Source organism: Myotis daubentonii, chromosome 3 (assembly GCF_963259705.1).
Source record: "Myotis daubentonii chromosome 3, mMyoDau2.1, whole genome shotgun sequence".
NCBI classification, from domain to species: domain Eukaryota; kingdom Metazoa; phylum Chordata; class Mammalia; order Chiroptera; family Vespertilionidae; genus Myotis; species Myotis daubentonii.
In genome coordinates, this window is record NC_081842.1 from 138064614 (window position 1) to 138076729 (window position 12116).

The window sequence follows — 12116 nt, forward strand, 5'->3', positions numbered from 1 at the left end:
TAACTTCTATTCTTAGGAACTGCAGGTTTCCCGTCTTGGCTGCCTTACCAGAATTTCTGAATCAGGGCCAGCTCTCTTTCAATAACACAAGACACAATCTAAGCAGAATAGTAATGCTAGCCCTCAAATTTTAGATAATCCAAAGAACCAGGGACTTCAGTGACTTGTATAAACGAGGTCCACAATCTAGATTTAAAACATTTTATTGTATGTATCTGGTTTGTGCGGAGGCATTTTAGTGAGGCTTGACAAATAAGACTATAAATTCAGAGACAGGAAGCAGTGAATAACAAAAAGAACTAATGTCTCAGCAGTGAATAACAAAAAGAACTAATGTCTCCTTGACATCACCCACTCTTAAGAAGGATGTTTACTTCTGAGTGTACCTCCTAGTGTGTTTTAAAATACTCTTGCAGATCTCAGTCAGCTTGAAATAGTTGTTCTACTTTCTTGCAGTAGAATCCCCCCACCTTCTGAGTACACAGGCTCATAGTTATTGATAAATTTGATGCCAAAGATTATTTTTTACACCCCTCCTCCACCCCCCATACATATGGAGGTAGACCTATATACAGTCACAGACTTCACATAAAGTGTTCAGTCACTTAGATAAGAACTATTGTCAGCAATCATTCATGAAGCATAAATTCATCCTACCGGGTGGAGTATATCTTGAAGTCTTTTCCGTGGATATCAGCTCCTTTTTTTTTTTTTTTTTTTTTTTTTTTTTTTTTTTTAAAAAGGCTTCTCTGGCCAAATAAGTTTAGAAAATAATATACCTCTTTGGGATTTAAAAATTCCTACGGTAAAGTAATCAGGTTATCTTTGTGTAAGTTAGCAATTTCCAAATCTCTTTCATCAAAGCATTCTTTCCTTTCCAACCATATCCAGTAACGTTTCTTGAAATAATGTCTTGGGTCACATTTTGAAAACCAGGGAGGTGGTAGGCACAGGGATGTGGAGGCAGGAGCTCGGGGTTGACGCCTGGCTCTGCCACTCTAACTGCATGACCTTGAGCAAATGCCCGCCCCTCAGTATTTAATTTTCACGTCGGAAGAGGACAAGCCCGATCTTAATCTGTTTTGCTTTATGGATTAAGTGATATTACGGCTGTCCCTTAAACACTATACAAAGTTATACAACTGAAAGGTATTGTTAGAGATCACAGAGAAATTACTCAGTAGACCGGTTACCGGGAGGGGGTCAGGGGCAGGCGCCCGCGGAGCCGATAGCCCGAGTGGGCGTTGCGGCCCCCCGCCCCCCAGTTCCCAACGCCCGTCAACCCCCCGCCACGCGCTCGGCGCGGGCAACCGAAACAGTCCCGGCGCGGGCGGACCTGCGCCGTTCTTCACGCCTCTTCAAGCATCAACTGTGTAAGGCTGCGTTAGGAAATTAATAGTGTAAGAATAAAGAAACTTATCCGAGCGATCCTTAATAAAAAACCGTGTATTTGTCTGGTTAGGGGCCAGTCCTGAGAGGGGAACAAGGAAGCACAAAAGGTCAAGGTAGGATTAGAGCTCGTCGCCCCAGAAATGCCTGGGGCAATAATGGAAGTTAACCTTCTCACTTTATAGATGATCCACGTGAGACCCAGAGCGGTCAAATGAATGGCTTAAGGCCCCTCGGAGAATTAATATTGGAAACATCTGATTCCCATGCCAAAGGCTGCCTCAATATGAGACAAAGCATAGCCCCACGACATGTTTGATATAATTAGGACAGACAAAATATACAAATGGCATAATCAGAAAATAAGACAACATGGGACAAAATTTTAAAGTTCAAAAAAAAAAAATGGGACAGATGGTAACTAGATGAGGTGATGAATATGTGAATTAGCCTGACTGTGGTGGTCATGACAAAATGAATATACATATCAAAACATCATGAATTGAATGGAAATATTTAACAATAAGCATTTATTGGACACTTCCAAATTCTACGAAGTTGTAGCAGCTTTGGGGAGGTTATGAGCGATAGATAAGTCCTATAAACTTTTGACGTTCTAAATATTTCTCAACCTGTTCTCTGCTGTGTATATTTCCTCTGCCATTGCATTCAGATCATAGTTCTCACCTCACTTACGCAATAATATTGCAACTGGTTTCTAAGCCTCCCTGCCTCGTCTCTCCCTCCTCCAATCTTCAATCTCACCTCTCACACACTTAGAATTACTTTTCAAAAACGCAGATCTGCCTTATGCCTCTAGTGGAAAAACTTCACAGGTTCTTTTTAGCCTACAAAGTCCAAACTCCTTTGTCTGGCCTACAAAACCCTCCTGGTCTTGGCTCCTGCTTACCTCTGTCTCACCTTTAGTTACTCCCAAACACAAATCGAATCCCATCCATGCCTGTATTTTCTAGGCCTCGTTTTCTTTCATGCTGCAAAGTTGCTCAGCTTACTTCAACCTGCAGAACCTCTTCCTCATCCTTCAAAACTCTTTACTTTCTGGAGACCTCAGCGATGTTCCCTTTAGAATCCTTCCACATACACTTAATCTAGCACTTTTTCGAGGTGTCACAATGGCTCCTAAGATCTGCTTTTCCTGCTGGGCTTTGTGATGCTAGAGGCCGTGTACCAGTGAGGTCTTCCCTCCAGTCTCCCATCCCTCACTCTCAGACTTGGAAGTCAAGGGAAGTGCTGTGAGGAGTTAAAATCACCAGGAGAAAGAGTGAAGTAGGCGTCTGGAAAATAAAAAAAATAAAAACAAAAAGGAGGAAAAAGGAAGGAAAGGTAATATGTGGCCTTGCCAAGATGGCAGGAAAAGGAAGTTCATCGGGAGACAGTTACTTATGCAACAGGAAAGGCTTTCGACACGAAAAAAGGCCCATCTATTTTCACTTTTAGGGGAAACCAACACTAAAGCTATCCAGATCTTCTGGACTTGAGCTGATTCCTTTTCTCCCCCTGCCCTCAAGTCTCCACTGGGACAACCGTGTTCACTAGGTGGTGACTTGGCACTGGGCCCAGAGGCCCAGCCTCCCGCGCTGGCTAAGGGAACTGAGAAACCCACCCTGGTTCCTGAATGTTTTGCCTGGAGAATGACAGATTTGATATTACATGTCCAGAAAGTGAGCGAGAACCACAGCATTATGGACAAGTGGACACCTCCGGTATACAGGTCACTAGGACCAGAAGGTCTTTGGGGAACACCCGGCTGTACCCCCGCCGTACAGTTACTTGGGTCGCCAGTACTAACACGTGCCCTGCTCCACTGGGTCTTTCCTGGCGAACGGCGCCAGTCAGTACGTTTTGCAATATTAAGGCACAGAAGGTCATGCATTTTCTGATTGTGAAATGAATGTGAAGACCAAGTTATTTCAGCTTAGGAAGAATTTAGAGTTTTTAAACAGCAAAGCAATAACTGCAAAGGAAGGAAAAAACATTGTATTTCGTGTACTGAAAGTTTCCAAGACCAGGTCTGGTTCTCAGCGAGATCCATGTTGTTACCTAATCCTCCCAAGGTGTGCTCATCCCTAACTCACAGGTGAAGCAACTGGCAAGCTCCGGGGTCCACGGGTTACCCCCCGGGTTACCTTTCAGGAAGTGGCCGACCTGTGATCCGAAGCCAGGCCTCTCCCCTTCAGTGTCTGAGACTTTCCTAGACCCTATGGTTTCATCCAGTGGTCAGCAAACAGCGGCTCACGAGCCACATGTGGCTCTTGGGCCCCTTGAGTGTGGCTCTTCCTAAGCCTTAGGAGTACCCTAATTGAGTTAATAACCATGTACCTACCTATATAGTTTAAGTTTAGAAAATTTGGCTCTCGAAAGAAATTTCAATCGTCGTACTGTTGATATTTGGCTCTGTTGACTCATGAGTTTGCCGACCACTGGTTAATCTCTTCCAACACCGATGCAAATAAAAATCCAATGGCGTTACCCGAGTGTGTGTGTGTGTGTGTGTGTGTGTATATATATATATATATAGAGAGAGAGAGAGAGAGAGAGAGAGAGAGAGAGAGAGAATCTAAGGAGTGGGAAGCAGAATAAAGTGTATCGGAATGAGCTTGACCCCACTTTTCATTTATTCAGAGGGCAGTCTGGGAGGAGATCATTGAAAACAGGACCCCGCTAAACCCTCAGCTACAATAAGGGCATTAACAATGCAAAATGGCTCTGCGAGACTTGACAAAGTTGTTCCTAAGGCGAATGCCGGGAGAGAGACATCAGGGCCCGAAGCTCCCATTCCGCCGGGGTTTCGTAGCCACGACAGCGGCCGAGGCAGGGAAAGGGCCCCTCGCGCGGCCGCCGCTCCAGAGGCTCCCCCGGTCTGCACGGCTGGGGCTCGCTCTCCATATTCCACTCATTTTTACCTCAACGTTTGCCTCGCTCAGGGGCCCCCCAGACGCCACACACGCCCGTAAAGGCCAAGAGCGAGTTCGAGCCCTTTCAAGCTGGTTGTCCTTTGTGGGAGGCAGCCGCCCGGGGTCCCCTTTTTGCCCCCCTCTCCCTCCCCCCGCCGCCCCCCAGGCTGTCCTCGCCGGTGGGCCGCGTGCCGCGCCGGGAGGCGGCCTTCCCCCAGCGCCGTCCGCGCAGCCCCGCACGTGAGGGCGCGTGCGGCAGCCGGTAGCGGGCAGAGGTGACCTTAGACTACCCGGGCCCGGCCGCGGCGCGCTCCGGGCGGCTCCGCGAGGCGGTGTCCTGAGGTGACACCGGCTGCGCGGCAGCGGCAGCAGGCGCCGCCGATCAACTAGTTCGCACGGAGGATTCCTCTTGGTGCGTGGCCCAGTTTTCCTTAGGACCGGCTCCAACCCTTCGCTGACACCGCCCCCCGCGCCGCCACGCTCGGAGGCCTTCCCCGGGGAAGCCTCGCGTCCCTCCCCCGCCGCTCGGCTCCGCTGGGCCCGGCGCGCGCGCGATTCCTCGATTCCACAGGCGGTTCGCGCCGCGGGTGGGGGCGGGGCGCGCGGGGAGGGGGCCGAGGGCCGCGGCGGGGAAGAGGGGCCGGACCCGGGGAGCCGGAGGCGGGCCGGCGCGGGGAGTCCCTCGCTCGTGGACCACACGCTCTGCGGGCCATTCCGGAGCCAGCCTCTAGCGGTGTCTGTCGCACGCGGGACACGTCCTAGCGTTTGTTGGCAGGGCCGGTGAGGAGGGGGAGGGGGAAAGAAGTGGAGGGAGGGGAGTTGAGTGACAGGCTTACGGGGCAGGCTGGGAATTGTAGTTCCTCGATCCCGTGGCCATAGCCATTTTGTAGTCGGGGGACTACAACTTCCAGAAGATCAAGGGGACGATTCTAAGGTGCCCCGGGAATAGGCGGCTTTCCCCGGGGCCGGGCATCCTGGGGCACTCGTCCCCAGCAGCCGGCTGCAGGTAGACGTGAGGGCAGTGGCGGGGGCCAGCCTCCGGCGGCCGCGGGGTGAGCGGCAAGCTGGGGAAAGGGGGTGAGGTGGAGCGACCGAGCGTGCCATGCATTGAGCTAGGGAGCCTCTCTCAATTCCACTCCTCAGCTCGGCGTGGGAGAGGTGCCTGAGGGGTTGCCCGGGAAGGGTTCACCGGGGCCTTTCGGGGGTCTCTCGGCGACGGGGCTGCGAGGTCCTCCTGACGGGGCCGGCGGCAGTCGGCGCCGGGGTAGGCGGGAGCCCGGTGGCTTAGCTGTGGGAGTTTTCGGCTGCCGCCCGGCGGGGAATTGCCCGAGGAGCCCTAAGTTGTATAAAAGCAGAGTCCATTTAAAGTTGGGCTGGATCGCCTCTCTCTCATTGGTTAGGGGGCTTGGAAAAAAGAGACTCGGCGAGCTCTCGCTGTGGTGCTGCCGCCGCCGCTGGAGTTGACTCTTCTGCTCGCACTGCTGCTGCAGCACAAACGTGACTTCCAACATTTATTTATCTTTGCCTTTTCTTCTCCAAGATGTAACTACAGATCAGACACTAAGGACCTTCACGTTTCGCTGATGTAGTTTTTGGAGGAAAAAGGGGGGGCAGTGAAGGGCGTCGGTTTCTTTTTTTTTTTGTGTGTGTGTGTGTGTGTTTCGGGGGAAATTTTCCATTATGGGTGTTTTACTAAAGTGAATTTTTTTTTGTTGTGTTTTGTTTGTTTGCTTCGTTCGTCTTTGGCTCTTTTTTTTTCCTTCCCAATTTCGGATTTATTTCAAGACGAATCGGGCTTTGGGGGAAGAGGAAGAAAAGTCGGATTACAAGAACAACCACCACCAACAACAATAAAAACCACCAGGATATTTTTTTGCAAATTTCTGACGGCTTTAAATTCATGAAGCAATTGTCCCCCTTTGCAATCAGCATTTGGATCTCAGAATGAGCAAGGAAAGACCCAAGAGGAATATCATTCAGAAGAAATACGTAAGTGCTCCTAACAACATATCCTTTGACTTGCAGTTTTAAGCAATGGCTGTGAATGTCAAGTTTACAGATAATTCTGCAGCCGAAGGGTTTTAAACACAGCGTCCGATAAGGCTGTTTCTTTTCTTTTCTGACAGAGGGCTTTTCAAGCAAAGTCGTGCCTGCCTAGTTTTGATGAAAAAACGTATTGGTGTAGAGATACTTCAAGTGAATACATTGACCTCGAATGACACAACCATAATCTAGTTTTAGATGAAAGGCAAGGGATTTTGGTGGAGCTTGGGAGTGGGGTGGGGGCTGTGGTACTGTAACTAAACTGCATTCTCGGGCAGGTTTGCCCCCATATTGCACTTTGCATGCAAAGAAGTGCGTGTTATTATTAATGTTTTTCGAAAATCGTGTAACGCGTGTGTGTTGGAAGCCCTTTAAGTTGCAGTCGAGTGTCCGATTATGGCGATCTCCTTCCTTGCACTGGCACATCAAATTTAATGTATGTGGTCGTTTTGGCTTATCTGGCTCACAACATAAACCAGTTGGGAATCATGTTACAGCGAATGCATTTGTTGGGATCGACTTTAATAATGGGACTGGTTTTGTTTAAAAATTCATGATTTCCAGTTTTAGGGGAAAAAGACATACAATATAGCTAATGTTTTTAAGTAGGCATGTGAATGCATATGTGACTACAAATAATTCTCCCTGTAACTGGTTTCTGAAATTGGGTGATTATTCAGAGATTTAAATGTTTTGGAATAGTTAAATTTGTATTATACATAGTACAGCTACGTTTTGATTGGCATGGGGAATGTTTGTTTTGTGTGTGGTTGCTTTTTTTTTTTAAGTTTTGGGGGAAGGAGGGTGGAAGGGGGACCGAGAGGGATTAGCCAAATATGCACTAGAGTGATTGGTGATTAGCTGCGTGCTTTAAATCAAAGAACCCATTTTAAAAAGAAGGCCAAGTGAACATACATTAGAAATAATGCAACGTTATAAGAAAGTTTTATTTGACCCGAGACGACAAATTGGTGTTAATATTTTCCCTTTTTGAGCAATGTGATGTGTGCAATGGGAGATGACCTTCGGGCACGGGTTTTGTAAATATATTTAATGTAAAAGCCTTATTGAGAGTGCTGATCCTAATGTAGACACGTAAACTTCAACTAAGAAAGAAATGCAAGGATAAATAATCAAGTCCTACTTAAAAAACTGTTCCCTTAAAAATTTAAGAATTAAAATACATCCGCATTGCAGAGGGCCGGGTAGAATGCAAAGGACTAGTTTAAATTCAGGCTGTAGAAACTGCATGGAGACACCCTTGCTTTGGAGCATGGACGCCTTCCCAGGGCACGTCCGATTCGGGTGCAGCGACAAAGCAAATGGGGTAGAACTTGGACTAGGACCGCCCTCCGCCCCCATCCCAGACCTCGCTAAGTTGGAGAGCAGTGTGGGGTGGGATTTTTTGTTGCTGGTGGTCAGCGGATCGTGTCGAGTCCGGGCGTCCGGCCGCAAGCTCGTGGCTGGCTGTGGCCGCAGGAGGCGAGCACGAGTTAAGGTTCGGGGAGCTGAGCTCGTGCGCCGGACGAGCTCCAGACGGCTGTGAAGGGGAGGGCGTGTTGGGGTCGCGGCGGGCAGGGCCGGGGCTGGGCGCCGCGCGCGGCCTGTAGGGGGCGGGCTCGGGGCTCGGGGCTCGGGGCTCGGGGCTCCTGGCGGCCCTGGGCCGGCGGGCGGGGCGTGGGGACGGCGCGGCCTGCCGTGGGGGAGGGGTGGGAGCGTGCGGCCGCAGGGTGGGGGCGTGCCAGGAGGGGGTGGGGGCGTGCCAGGAGGGGGCGGGGGCGTACAGCTGCAACGAGCGCCCCCCTACGGCGCGCGCAGCGGAGCCTGGCGGCGGCGGTCCGGCGGCTCCCTGCGGCCCTGTTCCAGCGCAGTCTTGAGAGCAACAGGTTAAGCCGGTGAGACGTCAGCGCGCCCCCTCCCTGTCCTCGGTTTTTCCCCCTGCATCGCACCGGCCTCCCCTGCCTTCCTCCGCCCCCTCCTGCTGCCGATTCCCGGACGCTTCTAGCCGCGGTCTGTTGTCATTGTGACGTCACAAAGGGACGGGCCCGGGTGGAACCTCTTCCTCCTCCGTGACGTCAAAAGTCGGGTGGGAGGTTCCAGCGAGATGCGGCTGCGGGTGACGGGGGCCTCCCGCCGAGGTGGAGCGGGCCTGCCACTCCGGAGGAGGACGAGGAGGCGGGTGTGCTCAAGGAGGAGGTTGTGCTCAGCCTCTGCCTTCCGCCCCGAACGCTGCACTGCCCTCCAGGTGAGCGCTAGGAGCCTGTCGCCCTCAAACTAGTGCTCCCGCCTACCTGTGATTCTGACCCATTGAAGAGGTGGAGAGCAGGGAGATGGCTCCTTTCTGTCTGTCAGCAGATCTGCTGATGGTGTGGCATTACATACAACTGTGGTAGTTGGGTCTGCTCATTAATGCTTTAAATAAGCAAGGAAACTTAATTCAGGGAGAGCTTTGCTACATTTGTAGGAGGACCGTGTTGTGGATTCAGCCGCCTTGTCATACTTGGCGTGTCTTCTCTGAAGGTGGTGGGATGCCTTTCTGGATGAGCACAGCAGCAACTGTTGCTCTTTCTGGTAGTCGTGCAATACCGTTGGGGGAGCCTCTGCTGTGCCAGCTCTATGCCTGTTGAGTATTTTTTAGGGGGCCAGATGAGGGAGGACTTGTCACTGATACTGTGTGCTTGGAAGAGCACCTGGACTCTTAAGTCTTAAGATGTTCTGGGTTTAGTTCTTCAGAGCCAGATGAGAAGAGGCTCCCAATCTGAGTATTGCCTTTTCTGTAAAACGGAGAAAGTAACACCTGCCTTTTTCACTTTACTTTCTCGGAGATTATGTGAGATGATGTGCATGAAAGATATAAAACAGTATGCTCTTTCTTTGTAAGGTGGCATTATTACTCAAGCTGGTGGAAGGCAGCACATTTCCTACAATTGGTCTCAAAAACCTTAGATGCCTGCCGTGTTGCCATTTCGTTTATTGCCTTAGCAGAGCAGAGTTTGGGGATGGGATTGTAGGTGGCAGGCAGGCTTTGGGAGAAATGATTGTTATAATTCATATTAAGTGACATCCTTGAGAAACTCATAAATTGCAGGGTAACCCTCTCTTAATTGTGCTGGGGACAACTTCCACTACAATACCTTCAATAACCAAAAACATTTGCCTTTCAAAGCCCCAGTCCTCTTGGACAATAAAAACAGTTGCAAGTTTTGCTCTATAGGTATTTTCTGCCCATCTGTAATAATAAAAGCGTAATTAGACCTTCCGGACAAAGCCGGGGCTGCGAAGGTCCTGGGTGGCAGAGGGAAGCCCGGGTCCTGGGTGCTAGAGGGAAGCTGGTGCTGGCAGCCCGGAGAAGGAAGGCCTACTCTTGCATGAATTTCATGCATTGGGCCTCTAGTCTCTCTATATAAAACCCTAATATTCAAATAGACCGAACGGCAGAACAACCTAACAACTGGACAACTGGTCGCTATGACGTGTGCTGACCACCTGGGGTCGCGTGGAACATCGCGGGCGTCGACAGCAGGCGGCGGAACACGGAACATGATGGGTGTCAGCTGGGGCAGAATGGTGGAGCAGGGAGTGGGGACACCAGACCAAGGCGGGGCGCCGGTCGCTGTCATCAGGGTGAGCCTCTGGTGGTTACTGAAAATTCTTTGCTCCTGTGCGCCGTAGTCCCACTTGGTGCTTACACCTGCTGCCGGATGCCAGCCCCGCTTGCACCTGCTGCTGGTGCCCAGTGCTGGCCTGAATCACTCCGTGCCGTCAGTGCGTGTGAGTGGCAGCTGCTGGCCCCGATTCTCCCTGAGGGCTTCTCCACCTCCCCCTGCTCCTGAGGAGTAATTGGGGCAGCAGCCGCAGCTCACACCCGCTGACAGCATCGGCCTCCCTCACACCCACTGCTGGCACCGGCGCCAATTGCTCTACGCCATCAGTGGGTGCGAGCAGGGCTGGTGCTGTCAGTGTGTGGGAGCAGTGGCGGTGGGAGCGGGGCTGCCGGCAGACAGGGAGCTGGGGTGGGAGGGGCTGGGCGAGGGTGTGGAAAATGGGCTGAGACCCGCTCCTGTGCCCACCGCAGCCTGGTGGCCCACAGTTCCTTTCAAGGTGCACGAATTTGTGCACTGGGCCCCTAGTAATACATATAATAATCAGACTTCAAAACCATGTAATTGGTGATTCTTTGTAGCAGGTATAAGTTTGAAATGAAAGTCTCTGCCACATGAGATATGATTCATGCAGTTAGCACAAAAACAAATTACCAGTTTGATTTCCAGGACTGCTCAAGCAGAATTTGTACCACTACGCCATAAGTTCTAAGTATCTAATTTTCTGATTTAAAAGTGCAGTATGACTTAAAAAATGGGGGAATGTTTGTTATAAGACTCAATAGCAAGCCCTGACGGGTTTGACTCAGTGGCTAGAGCGTCAGCCTGAGGACTAAAGGGTCCCAGGTTCAATTCTGGTCAAGGGCATGAACCTTGGTTGCGAGCACATCCCCAGTAGGGAGTGTGCAGGAAGCAGCTGACTCGATGTTTCCCTCTCATCGATGTTTCTAACTCTATCCCTCTCCTTCTCCCTTCCTCTCTGTAAAAAATCAATAAAACATATTAAAAAAAAAAAGACTCAATAGCAGGATTTACTATAATTACAATTACGTAAAATTATAAAGAAAAAGGAAAGAAATACACCAAAATATAATGGTAGGATTTATGAGCCTTTCCTCCCCCCACCTTGTTTTACACCCAGTCAGTTTTTTACAGTTCTGGGGACCAAAAACTTGTACACATTATTTAATTGCTATGTTTTTCTTTTCATGGGCTGTTCACATGATTTTCTCTTTGTCACATAAGTCTAGGGCAGAGGAACTTAGCAGCTATGATTAAGGAAGGAATACTGTAAAGATAAGTGTCCAAAGTGTGTCTTTGCAATTTGAAAGAAAAATAAGTTACGTCCAAATATAACCCAATTTCAGTTATTGTTATCTGGGTTATTATTTTACTGGAGAAGTATCTGATTTGTGTATCCCCATAGCCATTGGCTCAAATAGCCAACTAGAAGTATTTGGTACTTTGATGGTATAATGGCTGTTTCTTCTCTCATAGTTAGGTTAAACCAGTTCATGTTGCTGGGCTGAGGGCTACTGACTCACTTCCAAGTGCCTTGGAAATAACTCCAGTGTAATCTTATATATTCCCTGCTCCAAAGGTTATTTTATTTTTTAAAATATATTTTTATTGATTTTAGAGAAAGAAAGGGAGAGAGAGAAATATCAATGAGAGAAATACATAGATTGGCTGTCTCCTGCACAACTCCCACTAGGGATCAAGCCTGAAACCTGGGCATGTGACCTGACCAGGAATTGAACCGGCAACCTCTTGGTGCATGGGCTGATGCTCAACCAACTGAGCCACACCGGCCAGGGCCTAAATGTTATTTTAAATTTACCTTCTTCAGAAAGAGAAAATCTTTTGGAGTATATTACAGGTGCCTGTTACATTCAAAATAGAACTGTTTCCTTTTCTTCCTTTCAAAGATGACATGGGAAAGTCATATTAAGCTTATAGTACATTAAAACACTTGGTAAAGGCTAAGCTGGAATATTTAAAAAAGTATTAAAATATGTTCTTATTGATTTCCGAGAGAGGAAAGGAGAGGGAGAGATGTAGAAACATAGTGATGAGAGAATCATCCATCAGGTGCCTCCTGCACGCCCCCTGCTGGGAATCAAGTCTGCAGCCTGTGCCCTGACTGGGAATGGAACTGTTACTGTCT

At 49.5% G+C, this 12116-nt stretch overlaps 1 protein-coding gene across 3 annotated transcripts in view; it reads left to right on the plus strand.

Annotated features, from left to right (window-relative positions):
• The first annotated feature begins 4619 nt into the window (after positions 1-4619).
• JARID2 (jumonji and AT-rich interaction domain containing 2) overlaps positions 4620-12116 on the plus strand; it is a 291087-nt gene continuing 283590 nt past the window's right edge. Inside the window, exons 1-2 of one of the 3 annotated variants that reach the window (XM_059688680.1) lie at positions 4620-4716; positions 6090-6293. In XM_059688680.1, the coding sequence (XP_059544663.1) occupies positions 6249-6293 (45 nt within the window). In that variant the 5' untranslated portion in view covers positions 4620-4716; positions 6090-6248. Of the gene's footprint in view, positions 4717-5066; positions 5085-5161; positions 5311-6089; positions 6294-12116 lie in introns of those variants that run through there. The other 2 variants (XM_059688681.1, XM_059688679.1) reach the window with 2 other exon arrangements.